General features: G+C 39.3%; 1 protein-coding gene across 1 annotated transcript in view; it reads left to right on the top strand.

The window, feature by feature from the left end:
• IPO5 (importin 5) overlaps positions 1-17,501 on the top strand; it is a 60,095-nt gene extending 42,594 nt beyond the window's left edge. The window contains exons 16-28 of the mRNA XM_040487213.1: positions 431-649; positions 2,153-2,236; positions 3,593-3,725; positions 3,813-3,934; positions 5,529-5,625; positions 7,269-7,441; positions 8,390-8,501; positions 8,589-8,644; positions 9,800-9,922; positions 10,792-11,011; positions 11,872-12,100; positions 14,251-14,392; positions 14,991-17,501. Of these exons, the coding sequence (XP_040343147.1) occupies positions 431-649; positions 2,153-2,236; positions 3,593-3,725; positions 3,813-3,934; positions 5,529-5,625; positions 7,269-7,441; positions 8,390-8,501; positions 8,589-8,644; positions 9,800-9,922; positions 10,792-11,011; positions 11,872-12,100; positions 14,251-14,392; positions 14,991-15,077 (1,797 nt within the window). The 3' untranslated portion in view covers positions 15,078-17,501. The remainder of the gene's footprint in view (positions 1-430; positions 650-2,152; positions 2,237-3,592; positions 3,726-3,812; positions 3,935-5,528; positions 5,626-7,268; positions 7,442-8,389; positions 8,502-8,588; positions 8,645-9,799; positions 9,923-10,791; positions 11,012-11,871; positions 12,101-14,250; positions 14,393-14,990) is intronic.
• Positions 17,502-19,042: the final 1,541 nt, after the last annotated feature.

The raw sequence follows: 19,042 nt of genomic DNA, 5'->3' as shown, positions 1-19,042 counted from the left end.
CTACCTTCTGGGGAGAGTCACATGAGAAGATAAAGGAATGGACCATGAAGGGGATTCCCTCATGCATGGTAGGACGGCGCAGAGTGTACGGTAAGTAGTGGGAGTCAGTGAGGTAAAAGGACCGAGAAATACGGGTGTCAAGCTGGGATACAAAAATTGGAAAAGGAATCAGATTTGTGCTTGAGAATTGGTTGCTTGGAGTTAAGGCAGACCTGAGTAAGGAGCATTCCATTAACAGAAGAGAGAGGAGATCCCACATCAGTAGTTCCGCAGGGATTCTTTAATTTGCTCCGGAACCTACGGTCTCCACTCTGGCTGCTGGAGGGTGGTCTCCGCTGGCTGTCTCAGAGAAGCCTGTGAGAACTCGGAGCAGGTATTTCTTCCAGTTTCTCGTTTGCATGATTTATTTTGTGTGTCTTCCTTCTCCTAGTTGATTCAGAAAGGCACCAAGTTAGTTCTGGAACAAGTTGTGACATCTATCGCATCAGTTGCAGATACCGCAGAGGAAAAATTTGTCCCCTACTATGACTTATTTATGCCATCACTAAAGCACATCGTCGAGAACGCAGTTCAGAAGGAACTCCGACTTCTCAGAGGAAAAACTATTGAGTGCATCAGCCTCATTGGTCTAGCCGTTGGGAAGGAAAAAGTAAGTGATTTGTAGAAGGCTGAGTTTACTGTCTGTAGTTTGGCTGTGGAGGCATTGAGGGAGGTACTTAGAGGCCTTTTCCTTCTGCTAAATCGTTTTCCAGATGCTTGTTTTTTTCCATTATCTTACTCTCCTGTAATTCTAGCTTTATATAGAAATTCATTTTTTCAGCATTAATATTAAGGTTTTTTCTTAATTCATTTATGCTCTTGAAATCTCCTCCTCTTCCTACCACACGTACAGTACCACACGTACTGGGAGGCGTGTGGAGTTCAAGATCCATATGTTTAGCTTCACTCATTTCAACACGTACTTGGTAACATTCCGTTTGCTTTCTTGTTAATCCAAAAACCATCAGGTGTCCTAAGAGAAATCTCTATACATATAGCTCTGCAGAAAATAATTAGCAAGGACCATTGGCAGATGTATTTGTCTTCCAGCCAGCATATCAGAGTGTCAAAGCTGATCCAAATGAAGTCCCCCCTGTCATTGACCTCTCGCACTCTAATTCTCAGAACTATCAACAGTAGAACCTCTCCAGTTGGTCTCCTCCAAAACCAGCACCAGTGTTAACTTTACCTTAGAAATTATTTTCTGTGAGATACTGAGAACCTAATCAATACAACATTTTCATGTTCCTACTCTGTCTGATTTTCAAACTGTCTCTGAAACACTGCCTGTTTATACAGTGGGGATTGGCAGAACTACACAGAGTTACCTGAAAATCCTATACTTCTAGGGAGCAATCCAAAGTTTTCTTTCTGGATTTGGATTATCTTTTTACTGCTGGAAATACATAAACTATAGACCAAAACTTGTGGTTTAGAAATTCCTTAAATTGTGGTTTATATACACAATGGAGTACTACATGGCAATGAAAAAGAACGAAATATGGCCCTTTGTAGCAACGTGGATGGAACTGGAGAGTGTGATGCTAAGTGAAATAAGCCATACAGAGAAAGACAGATACCATATGTTTTCACTCTTATGTGGATCCTGAGAAACTTAACAGAAACCCATGGAGGAGGGAAAGGGAAAAAAAAAAAAAGAGGTTAGAGTGGGAGAGAGCCAAAGCATAAGAGACTCTTAAAAACTGAGAACAAACTGCGGGTTGATGGGGGGTGGGAGGGAGGGGAGGGTGGGTGATGGGTATATTGAGGAGGGCACCTTTTGGGATGAGCACTGGGTGTTGTATGGAAACCAATTTGACAATAAATTTCATATATTGGAAAAAAAAAATTCCTTTATACTTCAGTTCACTCTGACCTTCACTGGAGAATCTATTTTTCTAGAAAGAGCACTAGGTGTGTGCAACATAGATGAAAATTTTTCAGTGTGATACTTTTGTCTAAGGGGTTATGACCCATGTGGGAAATGTAATGGATTTTCTTTTGGAAAGTTGTGTTATTATACAAGAACCAAAATTGGGTAGCGGTGAGCACCTCTCTGTTCTGATAGCCACGAGAAACACCGGTGTTGATTCTCCCAAATATTTTCTTCCAGTTCATGCAAGATGCATCAGATGTGATGCAGCTCTTGTTGAAGACCCAGACGGACTTTAGCGATATGGAAGATGATGATCCCCAGGTAAAGCAGCTTTCACATGTTCGCCTAGATGTACATCTAGTATATAGTTAAATGTACTCAAAAAAAGAATTTGAGTGATAGTTTTCTTGAGATAATCCCTGGCTGCAGAGACGTTCTTCACTGGCTTTCCTTCTACTTCTCATGCCATCTTTTTCTCAGTCTGCTCTGGCTGCCCTCTCCCCTGACTCTGGCTTTTGGCTTTTGGTTTTTTGGGTATTTTTATGCTCTTAGGGTTCTGTCTTAGGCCCTCTTCCCTCCTGAGCAGTGTCATCCACACCATGGCTTCAGTTTTCCTCCATGTGCTGTAACTGCCAGATCTTTCTCTCAATTCAGGGTTCACTGATCCCCCCACTTACTAGACATCTCCATTTGGACGTCTCTCGGCCCTGTCATTGCCACATGACTTCCCACAAACCTGCTCTGCTTTTTTCTTTCTGCCCATGAGCACACATTCATGTCACCCCTGCCCCATGCAGCCTGACTAATCCCAGCTCATATTTCAAGGCCGGTATAAGTCTTGATAGTGGATCCTTATGACACAGTGTTGTAAATTGTAAGTGTGTGTCATGGTCCTAATAGTATTCACAATGCCTAATGAATAACAGCGACTCCATAAATAATTGCTGGGTTACATTTGGACTTTACACGGCCATGCTATCATTATTTCCTATGAACTTAGATTGTTTTTTCTTTTGTGTGTGTGTGTGGTTCTTTTGTTTGTTTTAGAGTAGGTGTGGAGAATATGTGTGTATACGCACGTGAGATATATTAGTAAAAATCAGCTCACTTTCTGGGTTACAGGGATGATGAATTAGAACTAGATCCTCTGTTGGTGGTTTGCAGGTGATTCAGACTATGTAAACACAGTAGTAGAAGAGGTGTCTTAAAAACACCCAGCCACTTACACAGAAAATTGAAACAGCTAGGAGAAAGGGATGTTTTCTCGGGTGTTAATACATGTTTAATGAATGCTAGGCAGTAAAGATACAGTCAGATAAAATATGTTCTTGTCTTCAAAAAACATAGGGCCTAGGAGTTAAAATGGTTAAGTAGATTTTATATATGTGACTCAGATGCTATTAGAGAAAATTATATATTGCTTCTTGAAAGTAAGAAAAAAATAAGACACAGTCCTGGTCTTCCTCTTTTCCCTCACCTGCTCTCTCTATCCCAGGGTAAAGGTTCACAGTGATTTTATTTCTGAATGTTTTAAGTATATGACCCTAGGAAATGTACTTTCTGCTTGAAGGGCTATGAATGTGAAATAAAACATTGTTTGTATGAAATAGGGAAATGGCTTCTTTGTGATTGTCTATTTACCATTGTTTTGAAATCAATTTTAATTTTTTTCCCCAGATCTCTTACATGATCTCAGCATGGGCCAGAATGTGCAAAATTCTTGGAAAAGAATTTCAGCAGTACCTTCCAGTGGTTATGGGGCCTTTAATGAAGACTGCTTCAATTAAGCCTGAAGTAGCCCTTTTAGATAGTAGGTGTCTTCATGAAGACATAACAGTTGTAAAATTCCTCCCTGTGATTATTTTTAACGTGAATTTGTTTTCTTCCTTGTTAATAGCCCAAGACATGGAAAACATGAGTGATGATGACGGTTGGGAGTTTGTGAACCTTGGAGATCAGCAAAGTTTTGGTATTAAAACTGCAGGACTGGAAGAAAAGTCCACTGCTTGTCAGATGCTGGTGAGCGCGTATAGTGTTTATCAGACTTCAGTTAACGAGTTCTTAGAACACATTCATACACACATTTCAGAGGAGTGCCTCCCATAGATGTTAAAGAAATTATTTGAAGAGCAGGAATATATTCTTTAAAAAAAATGTAGAGACATTTTGACCCAACATTTCCACTTCTGGATAAAGAAATCACGTAGGTAAACTTCATGATCACTGCTGTTTCTAATAACAACAACAAAAATGAAAAGCCTGAATGCCTGTTATCAGGAAGATAATAATAATTGTACCCAGCTGATACAAAGCTATGTTGGGGCAAGGATTTTTGTCTGTTCTGTGCTTAGTGTATAGTAGATAAGATGATCAAGGAATATTTTTTGAATGAATGAATGAACAGAAATGTGCTCATGCTACTGAAAATATAACTGGTATGATGTCAGTCATATAAAAAATATAAACATGGTAGGGACATCAAAATGTTGACAGTAATTACCTCTTGCAGTGTTATGAGGTCTTGTGTGCAAGTTCTCTTTGAGGTTGTTGTTTTGTTTTTTCCCTCCCCTTCCCCTTTATGAGCATGTGTTACAGACAGGGACAATAATCTATTTTTTTCTTAAAGGTAGAATTAAGAAATTATGGTATATTACAAACTTAGCAGATGAGTAAGCCCAAATAAAAGTTAATAACTTAAATTTTATCTTGCATTAATAAAGCATTGTTGTATTTACCAGTTCATTTAAACTTATATTTCTTGAACTTATTTTTATCATCAGTACTTACTATATATTGTAAACATTTATGCCTATAATATAATTCATAGACATTTTGGATTTTTGTGGTATCTTTCAACTAGAGAGTAAATGTAAATGTAACATCTCTAAACAAAATTATCAAATCTTTTAATGTGGAAGAAAGTAAAGAAACTTTTTTTTTTTTTTAAGTTTGTTTAGTTTGAGAGAGAGCACGCGAGCAGGGGAAGAACAGAGAGAGAGAATCCCAAGCAGGCTCCATGCTGACAGCATGACACAGTGCTCACTCAGTCCCATGAACCATGAGATGGTGACCTGAGCCAAAACCAAGAGTCAGCTACTTAACTGACTGAGCCACTCAAGCACCCCGAGAAACAATTATTTTTAAAGCAGCATTATTTTTCTGTTTCACTGATGAAATGATTTTTTTATTACAAAATAACATAAGCCTATTTGCAGATTTACAGAGTGATATGCTACAATTAAGTGTTCGGGTTTTTATATCTTTTTAAAGTATTTTTCTTCAATGATCTATTTTGTTTGAAGTACCTCAGAGTGCTGAAACTTTTGCACCATTCTCCCACACACAACACTAAAAACGTGGGGTGTTCCGGTCTTTGAATGACAGCATATACTGCAGTCACGCCAAGGCCCTTTCCCTTTGTACAGCTTTTTCTACATTTATATTTGTATTTCCCAGATACTTTTCACAGTCCTGCATGCAGCTCTAAGTGTACTTCCAGTCAGGGTACAGCATTCTGTACCTTAGGATTCTGGTCCTTAGGATTCTGCTATTTAATAAATGTTAGTAACCTAAAAACTAACATGGATCTTGATTTCTGATACTTTGGTTTCAGGTTTGCTATGCTAAAGAGTTAAAGGAAGGCTTTGTGGAATACACTGAACAAGTTGTCAAACTGATGGTCCCTCTACTGAAATTTTATTTCCATGATGATATCCTATAATTTTCGAATGCAAAACATTTCTAGAATTAGTTAAATTGTAGCTTGAGTGTTTGACTTTGTGTTAACTGATGTGTGGTTCACTATGATTGTTTGCACTAAGTGTAATTTAAGATTGTAAACTACATTTTTTGCAGGTGCTTTAGTGTCATGGTTTTTGTTTGTGCCAAAAACAAGAAGAAAATGTTACCTATTTTCTAGTTGACAGCTTTTTCTGTGAACCACTGGAAAGATTTTAAGGATTGATATTTTTAGCAAATGTTTGTAGTTGTATATAAGAACTTTTCTCAAATATCTGTTGGTGGTGTTAAGCTAAGACTTTTTTATAATTTTTTTTTCAACGTTCCTTTTTTGAGAGACAGAGCACGAGAGGGGGAGGGGCAGAGAGAGAGGGAAGCACAGAATCTGAAGCAGGCTCTAGGCTCTGAGCTGTCAGCACAGGCCCAACACAGGGCTCGAACTCACGAACAGTGAGATCATGACCTGAGCCGAAGTCGGACACTTAACCGACTGAGCAACCCGGGTGCCCCGAAACTAAGAGTTTTCTTAATAGGTTAAGAGACTCGCTGATAACTTTCTGTGGCCTAGTCCTACATTTCAAATGTGGGTATCACCTTGGAGAAACCTTTCTTGATAAATCTTCATGTTAAATGTTTTCCTTCCTAACATGATTGTCGTAATTAATACATGGAAACATTTTTAGGCCTTAACACACACACACAATTTCGTAGATGGGTTTAAAAAAAGGGGACAGCCCAACAGAGTGGTTGAGGCCAGACCCAAACTCAGATCTTCCTGACTCCAGAGCCCCTTTGTTTTAGTTCCTCATGCAGTATCCTGTAGTGGTATCCTTTACAGAAGATGGCTTTTGCCCAAGAGAAACTTACCATGATGAGAGAGGACAAAGGGAAGTCTCACGACCTGATGTCACAACTGACACTAGATAGGGAGGGGCAGCTTGGTCTTCATTGAAACTGAAAAGGCTCTGACAGGAGAACTTAGTGTTCCCAGGAGAAATATAGCTTTGGTTGCATTTATTAGTAACATTTTTTTAAATTTTCTTTTTTAAAGTTTGTTTGTTTTAAGAGAATGAGCGGTGGGGGCAGAAGGGGGGGCGGGTGTAGGAAGAGGGAGAGAGAAAATGCCAAGCAGGCTCCACGCTGTCAGTGTGGAGCCTGACATGGGGCTCACACTCAAAACTGTGAGATCATGACCTGAGCCAAAACCAAGAGTCAGACACTTACCAACTGAGTGCCACCCCCCCACCAGGCTTCCCATTAGAAATATATATTGCATAAGTTTGGGGATGAGAACATACTAAGATATGCTCTAAGGGTCCCAGAACCTTTTATAATCATTTCTGTGTTTGCAGGTCACATTTGAGACTCACTGCTGTATTGTAGGTGACAGAAAAGACAGGGATAAGTCATATGGCCAGGGAGATGTCTGTTTTTATACACACGATATATTTAACACAAGCTCCTGGATAGCAGTCTCAGATAATCTGGCCATATGACTGGCACTCGGTGAATACTTTAACATTTACGTAAGCAGAATGAGAGAACAATCTTTCAAGGAGAGGAATTACACTAAGTGTGTCTGAAAGTATTGATTACGTTTCCTTAACAATAAAACGTGTTCGAGTGGCAGCAGCAGAATCCATGCCTCTTCTCCTGGAATGTGCAAGAGTTCGTGGTCCTGAGTATCTCACACAGATGTGGCATTTTATGTGTGATGCTCTAATCAAGGCCATTGGCACAGAACCAGACTCAGATGTCCTCTCAGAAATAATGCATTCTTTTGCAAAGGTAAATATTCTTCTCTTAAAAGTATGTATAAGGTTGTATGTTCATATATTAGTCTTGCTAAAAATAAATAAAATTCGATCTTATAACAAGTGATTTTTTTTTTTTATTTACTGAAAATGTTTCTTTTTTATTTTAACGTTTTAGTCCAGTCTTGATAAGTTGCCACCGTCATTTACCTAATAATCCAACTGCAGAATCTTGGCTCATCTCCAGCTCACACCTACTTTCTGTCCTATTCTCTCCTAGATGCCTCTGCTCTTCATTTTCCCTTATGTCTTCTCTGTGCTGAGATTGCCTCCTTTGGTCTGCTCCCGATGTCTCTCTCCTTTCTTTCCCTCCCAGTTTATTCTCCTTTTCTCAGGCATGAACTTGCTCAATACTTGCACTCCTCTTCCCAGTATTCCTGGTCACCCTCATTGTTCACGGCTCCATGGTCTGCTCCACAGTTTGGTTTAAAAGTTCTTCATTACCTTTCATTTGTCCCCATTTACACTCTTACAGTTCACATTTCTTCTATTTTAACAAACGAGGCCCCCGTGGGCCTTTGTGCATGTGATTTCCTCAGCCTGTAGTGCCCTCCCAGCACCCCCTTGTCCTTTCTCCCCACTGTGTTTGTGTAGACCGTGTGTGTGGTAATTGAGCTCCTAAGAAGCTGGATAGTCTGCTCCATCTTTGAGATGTCAGCTCCTAGCAGTAATGCCTGGCATTGAAGATGTGCTCAGGACATGTTCAAGATAAAAATATTTTTTAAATTATTTTCTTTGAAGTACTGTCATATGAACATACACCAAGCAAGTGTAATCTACTCATTTAATCGTTAGTCTTCGACTATACTGAGTTATGTTAATTTTTCTCATGCTTCCGTGTTATTCTTAACAGAACTTAACTTTTGACTCTTAAAACACTTAAATCTCATGGGTTGCTTTCTTTCCTCAATTTCATCATTAGTGCATTGAAGTAATGGGAGATGGATGCCTTAATAATGAACATTTTGAAGAATTGGGAGGCATATTGAAAGCTAAACTTGAAGAACATTTTAAAAATCAAGAATTGCGGCAAGGTAAGTTCTCCACACTTTTATTTCTGAATGTAATCCTTGACCGTTTTGGCGACCGTTTAAAAAGACATTTATTTGGGTGTGTTTTAGTTAAAAGACAAGATGAAGACTATGATGAACAGGTGGAAGAGTCACTACAAGATGAGGTAAATTATTCCCTTCAGAACTTAATTTATATGATCATTTGCATCTGGAACATTTTTAAATGCTTAAGTTTCTAATTCATTTCTGACTTGTCATTCTGATGTAATTATCGGTAATTTTTAGCAGAAGAATCTGACATGTATTTCATTTACTAATCTAGAGAATAAGTAATTGCAATTAGCTGATTTGTGTTTTGGATGCTGTGTGAGTGTTTTTGCTGCAATACCTCCCACATGACAGCACTTCCAAGTTCACCTAGTGTTTCTTTTATATATGCCTCTCAGCAAATTTTTATTGGCTGGCATATTCACTGTTTTAAAGATTAGTGGACTCAAAGTCAGGTGTTAAATGACTGTCTAAAGCCACACACTGCCGCGAGTCTAGGGCTTAAGGCCAGATCTTTTTGTAACAACAGCTGTCTTTCTACCAGATCACAGGATAGTGAGAATTTCCTTATAAATAATACACATGCAGTGGTTGAAATAAGTCTTCTATGTTGCTTTGTTCAGTTCTCTCCTCATCAAACCATTTGATGCCATCAGATGTATTTCAGCTGCATATTTAGGTTCCAGGATGTGGCACGTAGCCATCCTGGTGGACCAGTGCTCCCGTGCTCGGGTCATCCCCTTTCTGTGCGGGTGCTCCTGTGCGCAGCTCATCCCCTTTCTGTGCAGGGTGCTCCCACGCATGGCTCGTCCCTTTTCTGTGCGGGGTGCTCCCGCACACGGCTCATCCCCTTTCTGTGTGGGGTGGTCCATCCCTTTCTGTGCAGGGTGCTCCCATGCTGACACACACAAATTGCTCCCAGGGATGAGGTGTTGTCAGTTAACTGACCCCACATCTCTCCACCCATCTCCAAAATTAGAAACATTCTTGCAGAAAGCAAAAAGTACTACTGAAGTAAAAACACTTCTGTTTCAGAATTTGAAATGTAAGTATGTTCCAAGGAAAGTCTTTGGAGGAAGTGCAGTACTGGCCGCACTTCTCTTTCTGTCGGCAGGTGGGAGGTGTGACACCCAGCCGTAGAGGTGCCCTTACAGTGATGAGTAGTTTAATTTCTGCACTTCCTAGATTTTTGTAAATGAATGTTACTGTTAGCAGTAGTAGTGGAGATGCCTTTTGATACATATGGGTGTTGTGTGTGTTTTTGTTTTTAGGATGATAACGATGTTTATATTCTGACCAAAGTGTCAGACATTTTACACTCAATATTCAGTAGCTACAAGGAAAAGGTGTTACCATGGTTTGAACAGCTGCTCCCGTTAATTGTCAACCTAATTGTAAGTGTTATCTCTCTTTGACCGTTATTTTAGATAGTTGACCTGGGATTGTTTCAGTGCAGCACTTGAAAACACACTTCTAGGTTAAAATGGACCTTAGAAATCCTAAAGAGTTTCCATGATTTTCTCAGGTTTATTGCATTGCCCTTGATATTTTCTCATTTGATACATGCTAGAAGTTTGCTAATTAGGTTTTCCATAGTTCAGTTAAATCAGAATGCATTCCAAAGACATACAAATGACTTTTCATTATTTCAGGTTATCCGTGCCCTGCTCAGTTATCAACATAATTAGTTTTTTTCAGTGGACCCTAGAGGACTCCCTTAAAATCCTTGTTACATACAGCCAGCAATCATAGATTCTGGATGATGGCCTTATGTATTCAGTCTTTAAAATACACATGAAAAGCAATCAATAGAAATTTGTCTCACTTTGGCTTTTAATCTTGTATTTAGTAGTGCAGCACGTTTTTTTAAAAACTTAGGCACATAGGACTTAGCCTGTTGAGTGGATATATAAAGTTAACATCTTCATAACTTTTGTTGTTCTTTAAATACAGCATTATCATTGTCTTTTTTGTGAATTAAATGTACCTACGTTGTTGCTGCTGTTGGTTCTTCCAGTATATGCTGATATCAAATTGTGGGATTTTATAAAAAAATCATACAAAGTCTTTTAAACCTGTACTTCCTTAAGTCTGTGTTGTAATTTGAGGATTCACAAGAAGTGATTATTACTGTGTTTTTCGTTGCCTGTATCTGGAATATCCATGTAAGCTTATCACTTACATGATAGCCTATAGTGAATTTTTTTTTAATGTTCTTCGTGTACTCCAGTATTCAGAGCTTAAAAGATGATCTCTTTTATAGTGTCCACATAGACCATGGCCAGACAGACAATGGGGATTGTGCATCTTTGATGATGTCATAGAACACTGTAGTCCAGCCTCTTTTAAATACGCAGAATATTTTTTAAGGCCGATGCTCCAATATGTGTGTGACAGCAGCCCCGAAGTGAGGCAAGCAGCTGCGTATGGCCTGGGTGTCATGGCACAGTACGGTGGAGAGAACTACCGGCCTTTCTGTACAGGTACTTTCTTTTGCTCAGTCCCAGTCATCCCTTTTATCGCTCTCTCGTTCTCTTTTCCACATCCCCAAACATTATATAGCTATTTCTGCTGTGTTCTTCTTCCCTTTTTCAAACGTCTCACCTATAACATATACAAATTGACCGTCTTTATTCTCGGAGATATGGAAATGAAATCTGAGTGGAATCAGAGCCTCCCCACCCCCATCCCCCAGAGTAGAGTTCATTTTGGGCTTGGGAGGTACACCCCAGCTGCGGCATAGGACTTTTTTTTTTTTTTTTTTTTTTTAATTTTTTTTTTAACGTTTATTATTTTTGGGACAGAGAGAGACAGAGCATGAACGGGGGAGGGGCAGAGAGAGAGGGAGACACAGAATCGGAAACAGGCTACAGGCTCCGAGCCATCAGCCCAGAGCCTGACGCGGGGTTCGAACTCACGGAGTGCGAGATCGTGACCTGGCTGAAGTCGGACGCTTAACCGACTGCGCCACCCAGGCGCCCCGGCATAGGACTTTTAAAACATATGGGGGTCCCTGTAAAGCCAGCGCAGGAATACAGCTGGAGGCTTTTAAAAGCTTGAAGTACCCTGAGATGATCGGGAATTGAATGTTGAGTCTGCCGACCTCTTGGGCTCCCAGTTAGTGGAGCACTGGTGCTCCGGCCCATGCCGGGGCAATCCTCCTTGCCTTCTTAGGTCTGGCTCTGCAGCCGAGAAAACAAAACGGGCTGGACACTTCAATAATTCTTCACTACAATCGATAACTGGACCGAAGATAAAAAGAAATATTTATATAAAAAATACTGGCTTTGCATGAAAATGTGAGGTTTTAAAAAACTGACCTTTTTGCAATTGCTTATTTTAGAAGCACTTCCAATGCTGGTAAGAGTTATTCAGTCTGCTGATTCTAAGACCAAAGAAAACGTCAATGCCACAGAGAACTGCATCTCAGCAGTGGGAAAGATTATGAAGTTCAAGCCTGACTGTGTGAACGTGGAAGAAGTCCTGCCTCACTGGTTGTCTTGGCTTCCACTACATGAGGATAAAGAAGAAGCTGTTCAGACTTTCAATTATCTGTGTGACTTGATCGAAAGGTAAGAAAAAGGACAAATAGACCTCACTTTCTTCCTCTCTAAACAGTGTTTCCTGTGCACAGCCCCTCAGATGTATAGGTTTCTAATAATGTTGTCTTTAAAACCGTATCACAGTTAACGCTGCCTTACAGTTAGATCTAGTTTGACTTGTTCTTTATGGAATTCAACAGATGAGGCATTATAGAACATAATGTTTTAAGAAGATTCTCTTTCAAGGGTGTCTGCGTGGCTCGGGTTAAACATCCAACTCTTCTTTTTTTTTTTTTTTTTAAACCATTCATAGCGGTGCCTGGATGGCTCAGTTGATTAAGTGTTCAACTTCCACTTAGGTCATGATCTCAAAGTTCGGGAGCTCGAGCCCCATGTCAGTTCTGTGCTGACAGCTCAGAGCCTGGAGCCTGCTTTGGATGCCGTGTCTCCTTCTGTCTTCCCTCCCCCATTCACGCTCTGTCACTCTTTCTCAAAATTTTAATGTTTGTTTGTTTGTGAGAGAGAGTGCGTGCACATGCCAGCAGGGGAGGGGCAAAGAGAGAATCCAAAGCAGGCTCTGTGCTGTCAGCACAAAGCCCAATATGGAGCTCGAATTCACGAACCATGAGGTTATGACCCGAGCCAAAGTCAGATGCTCAACTGACTGAGCTGGCCGGGTGCCCCGGGCATCTGACTCTTGCTCTCAGCTTGGGTCCCCTCTCAGGGTCATGAGTTTGAGCTCCACACTGGGCTCCACACTTGGCATTGGAGTCTACTTAAAAAAAAAAAAAAGTTTCCCTTTTAATGTTGTTGCCCGTTTATGTCACCAAAATGTCACCCCATTTATCTATTGTTTATTTATTTGGCTTTAGATTTTTTTTTTAATCTCCGCTTTACAGAAGTAGAATTGACATGTATCATGTGTTAGTATAATGAGATCAAAGTATGTCATTAGCACCATGGTTTTTGGATTCAAGAATTAGTGGTATAAGGAAAGTATTCCAGTTGGGTAATCAAGATCTGGCCCTGGGCTCTGGCATTATTAATGCTCTTTTGTGTCCATGAGTATATCTAAGAATTGCAACAACCTGGAGGCTACAGAAGCTATCAAATCAAAGGCATGTTCTGTGGTGTGTTTTTCTAAGTCCAAGTTCTCCTAAATGTTAATCAGATCGAGGCTCTGTCACTACTAATTACTGCTTTTATTCATGAATAACTCCAAGGGCTACAACCACTCATCTGGAATTCGTAGAAATAGGCCAGTGAGCATATTCCTTCATATCTGTTTAAGTTCAGGTTCACACAAGTGTATTTGTGTGTTCCCACTGAGAACTGTCATTAAGGGATGTGCTAACCCTGGTGGAGACTGCACACTCCTTATCTACTACTGCCTTTGAAGTGACCACTTCTCCATGATGCTGTTTGATCATCTCCCTTGGAAAGGACTGTTGTGAAATTCTCTTAATGACAAAGACTGGAATCCCAGTTAAATACACTGTTATGTTTCTTTCCATTAAACTTGCCTGACGTTTACTTCCTGGCTTACTCTTTTTTTTGTTTTGTTTTGTTTTCTTTTTTTATTAGAGAGGGAGAAAGAGAGAATGAGTCGGGGAGGGGCAGAGAGAGAGGGAGACACAGAATCGGAACCAGGCTCCAGGCTCCCAGCTGTCAGCACAGAGCCCAATATGGGGCTCGAACTCACAAACCACGAGATCATGACCTGAGCCAAAGTCGGACACTAACCGACTGAGCCACCCAGACGCCCCCTGGCTTACTCTTAAAATGCCCATAAATCCTTTTGAACTTCACATTTATTTGGAAATCATTTTGCCATATAAGAAACTGCTATTCTTAGTAATAGCTCTGTTGTTTTGTTTTTTTTTAAATAAGTCACAAGTTATTTATAAGGCACTTAGAACGTCCTATTTATTGTTTGGCCCTTGAAACTAACCTGAGATGAGCCAAGTATTTTTCTTAATTTACATGGGAAAACACTGAAGAGCTAATAAATAAAATTAGCTGGTTTTCCTGCCACTGAATTTGATTTTAATGAATGCATAATCATTTTATAAAGATCCTATAGCAGAATTCCATATTGGGGGAAGGATATAGGAAAATATGAGTGCTTGCGTAATTTTTCCTTAATTTTCATTTATAATGGCTTTCTTCTCTTTGGTCAGTAATCACCCAATCGTTCTTGGCCCCAACAATACCAATCTGCCCAAAATATTCAGTATAATTGCAGAAGGAGAAATGCATGAGGCAATTAAACATGAAGATCCTTGTGCCAAACGTCTGGCTAATGTAGTCCGCCAAGTACAGGTAAGATGTTTTGCGGAAATAAAACAGTTTCTTGGGGAGGTGTTTTGTTTTCTGTTCTACAAGGAAAAAAATAGGTACCCAATGAGCAAAGGAAGTTTCATTTTTATATTCTCTTGTCTCCAACCTTCAGATTACTTAATGTATACTGTGTCTATATGTTCTCATCTTTTATCAGTACTGAAATGTTTGTCTTAAACTTGAGATTCTTCGAACCTTCCACTTGGTGCTTAGCGCATATTCCTGTAGAAGGTTTTTTTTGCATTGTCTGTGAAGAAAAAAAGATGAGATTTTAATAGTAAATGAGCTGTCAGCTACCAAATTTTTTTAAGTGATTTATGCTCCTTATTCCTTTGTGTTGTTTACTTGACTGTGTCCTCTACCTAATATAGCTTTTTCAGGTTAGATTGGATGAAGAAAACAGTGTGAGTGAAATGAACTTTAAAGAAATGCATAGATTTCTTGCTTTTATGATGGCACTCCTCAAACTACATCGACAGAAAGTATTTGGCATTATTATAGTCTACCTAATGATGATTAGTAAAATACTTCTAAATGACCATTTCACTGAATCTAAATGTATGAAATTGTTTTTTCCTAGACTTCTGGAGGATTGTGGACTGAGTGCATAGCACAGCTCAGTCCCGAGCAGCAGGCAGCCATACAGGAGCTCCTGAACTCTGCTTGAAGGGCCTTAATATCACCACCAGAAAACTAACTCCAAATAAACGTTTACCCTTTTGTTTAGGTTTCTTTGTTTTGTTTTTGAGCAAAAGAGAACGGTAGAGTTGTGTTGTGTAGGCCATTCTTCTGCAAAGCCACAACAGCAGGAAGAGAAGCACTGGGTTTCAGAGTGGGGTGTGAAAGGATTTCTATGGTACCACTGAAGAGGTTCCCTGTAAGCCCTACAGCAGCACTGAAGAGTATTTTTCTATTGGTATAAGCCACCCACGTGAAGGTGAAAGGGAAGGAAAATTAATTTTTCTCATTAGACTTAAGGAAATTTAAGAAAAAACAGCTTTAAGATCAGTTATTCGGTGTAGATGTGTACTAAAACAATTTGCTATACACCTAGTGTTCTATTAATTGGATGTGAGTCTTTTTGTAGGGTAGAAAGAAGCCTTCTACCCAACAAACCAGTAGATCTAAAAATTGGAAGAAAAAAAAAAAGCTGAAGACAAAAACAAGCATGAAGATGTCATATTTGATGTCACTTTCAGTTTTTTCCCAAAAGGCTTATGCAGTGACTCAATCTGGAAAGCTCTCCAGCTTCCAGCCCTTGAATGTGAAGTGTCGTTGGCATGTCTGGCAGTAGTGTCTCATTCACTCAATAAACAACATTGAAGTACAAAGAGATCTGTGTAGAAATTCAGTACTGTCTGGCTTTGATTCATTTAATGTTTTTAATATAAGAATAAGCTAATATTTTTTTAGAGTAGCAACTATGTCTTCGAAGGTTTTCTTTTTCCCCTAATATTTTCCTTGTGCATTTAGTTTTTACCATTTTCCACTTTAATTTAAGCTAAGTTATATACCTATTCCTTCACAACTGGTATCCCTTTAAAGTTTGCAAATTTCAACCAATAGTTTTTTTAAACTAGTGTTGTTCTGGTAGATAAAAAAGATCTGGCTTAGTATTTTCACTGCAAATTGTAATTGATAGGGAGCCACGTACAACTTTCAGACTTTTAATTTTATGATAAGTATTATGCCTAAAATTATTTGCTGATAAATTCAGTAAAATGTATGAAATTTTTTTCCTTGTGTGTTAACCTCATAGCAGTGAATGACTTGCTGTTGTTTCTTTACATAATTTTTCTAAGGGATCTTAATAGATTTCTGTTGAAACTTCAGTGTTAACACTTTTATAGTTTGTACTAAATTTAACCGCGATACAAAAATGAATTTTATGCATAGATCAGAATTTAAAATTAAAGATTTTTTCTTTAAGTGATTTGCATTACTTTATTAAAATTAAATCTGAAATGGAATAGAAAGAATGAGCTAAAATTAAGATGGTTCACTTGGTAGCAAATATCCTTCAAATATATTTTCAGTTTTCAGCACATTGTTAGCCCAGAAGCTTCAGTATCCTGCAGAACAGCATTGAATGACTTCACCAGCACAATCATTGCTTTCAGTGGGCACCTACTCAACTGTTTTGTAACGTGTGTGGGTAACACTTGGAACTACTTTATACCCTGTATTCCTGTTGGAGTAAAATGTGTCAAGACAACTCCTTTGTGCTTTCTTATGTAGAATAGAGTTTGGAAGGCCGAATCGTGTACTGATTGCAATAGCAGTGTCGCTGTTGTTTTTAATTTAAATTATTACAACACTTAAAACATGTTAAAAATGTGGCGCGCCTGCCTAAGTTGAAATGGAAGTGTGATCAGAAGATGGCTCCATGTTTTTGGAGAATCTAGTGTCTGCAAAGCTCTGTACTAAGTACTTACGGGTAAGATTCGTAGCTTCTGGTTTAAACACTAATGGGAAAGTCAGAAGATGGACCAGTGAAGAGTCAGTAAGATCCCTGAAAGAAGTAAATGGGTGCAGATCCATCCTCGGGCTAGAAATAGAGAAACAACTGAAACTGAATCGCATTCATCAGGGAAAGGTTGGTATTAAAGGCTGTTACTGTGCCATGATCCGGAAATCCAGGGCTTGTAACTAATTGTAATATGTTCATGAACTAACGGTTCTTTGGAATTATCTGGGGACACATTTTTAATACCTCATTTTATCTACACAAGATGAAAATTCATGTTTTTTCCTTTTGTACCAAATTTAGTTGCCTGGTGGCCTTGCGTGTCAGCCAACAATGGTATATTTATGAATCCAAGCTATTTCTGGAGGAAAATCATGTGTGTGGCTCTTACGTTTTCTGGGTATTTTGTAACAAAGGATTAAGTTACCTGCACAAGTATTAGAAATTTGTAGCAAAACTTATTTGGAGTATTTTTTTAATGCTGTAAATTTAAAGAAAAGTAAAATTGTCTTAAAGCTAATTTGACACTTCTGTAATGGGAGGCAACTTTATCATAACTCTGGAGTTGTAGTTTGACTAACCGAACCATCACTAAATAATACGCAAATAAACATTCTTGATGCACCTGGTCTCCTAGTAAATAAGGGGGGTGCATATTAATAGTGGTGTGAGCATTATATTTTTATTAAGGCATTTTAAGCAATTTGGAAGCCCCTCACAGCAAGGTAATGTTTTATTTAGTATGGCTTCATTCTGCCTACAGGTATTGGATAAAACAGTTTTTTGGCTTTCATTTTGTTGCATAGAAATCACTGCTCCTATTCCTCTTTGCCTCAAAGGAGTGATGGCCAGAAGCTGCCGTCTTTGATTTCCTTAGCTCCAAACGTGGGAGTACCACTGTTTCAGAAGAGTGTGAACCAACTGCAACGAGGAGGCTGGGATTTTCATTTCCAACACTTGAACTTCTGAAGCAGAGGGGCAGGGGTAACAAACCATTCTGGACTAGACTTGCTTACCCCCCTCCTTACCCCCTCCCTTTTTTTTTTTTTTACACAGACCTTTAGTCCAGACAGTCATTGCCTAGACTATACAGATTATATTGTTTATATGAATGGATAAATACTAACACTTAGAAGATAAAATTATAGCTCAGTTGTTACTTTCTAAAAACTGAATCCAGAAGCGGTGTGGTATGTATGGATTTTATACAAAACCTCTCCCAAATGCTTTAATTCTAGTTAAGGCAGAAGAGTGATTCTGAAATGTTTCTTGGTGATTCTGATCTTTCATTGTTTCCTCAATCTATAAGTCTCTGTCCTCCTTGACTGTCCTTCAGATTGTGATGGAAATCAAGACTTGCGCCATTTGCTGTGGATAAGGAATTAGTTCCCCTTTGTCTCTGGACACTTTGTGACAGATGGGTAGAAAATGTCCAAGTTTTCCATTGCAGCCTGACCACACCCTGTGTTTTCAGGCACACCTTGAAAGAAAGATCATGGTGTTGAGTGATGAAAACCAGGGGTCAGCAAACTTTCTAAGGGACAAAAAATATTTTAGGCTTTGCAGGCTCAAAGGTCTCTCTTAAAACTACTTAGCTGCCATTCTAGCGCCAGACCGTCCATAGGCAATACCAAACGAGAGGGTGTGGCTGTGTCTCCTTAATCTACAAAAACAGGCTGGCCATGGTTTGCTGACATCTGATGAGAACCATTGCTTGGGTTCAAAAGTCTCACTGTACATGTATTGACACCTTGGACAAATTAACCTATGTCTTAGTTGCCTTCTCAAAAGTGGGAGCAATAGCACACACGCATTTTGGCTGCAACTACTTACTAGTCTAGGCCCTCCTAGAGCCCCCGTATTTCTCTGCCTTAGTATTTGTTTGTAAAACAGTCTGTCGATGGATCTACCACACAGGATGGTTGTGAGGCCTGAGGTAGTACAACACCAGAAGCACCTGAGACTGCCTAGCGGTGCAGGTTTGCTATTGAGTACACGTTTGAAGAGGTAGAATTAAATCTGGACAGTATCTGCTTTTACAACTAGTTACGTCATAGTTACTCCATGGAACGTGGAGTAGTACTTCCCAGCGAGAATGCAGTCACTTTTATTAAGCTGTGTAACAAACACTGACCGGCTTCAGTGCAAGTGCTGAGCAAAACGTC

The sequence above is a fragment of the Herpailurus yagouaroundi genome, unplaced genomic scaffold (genome assembly GCF_014898765.1).
Source record: "Herpailurus yagouaroundi ecotype Mexico unplaced genomic scaffold, PumYag 164, whole genome shotgun sequence".
In the NCBI taxonomy this organism is placed as follows: Eukaryota; Metazoa; Chordata; class Mammalia; order Carnivora; family Felidae; genus Herpailurus; species Herpailurus yagouaroundi.
The sequence above is the reverse complement of the archived record's forward strand: the minus strand, read 5'-3'. Positions and strand labels throughout refer to the sequence as shown.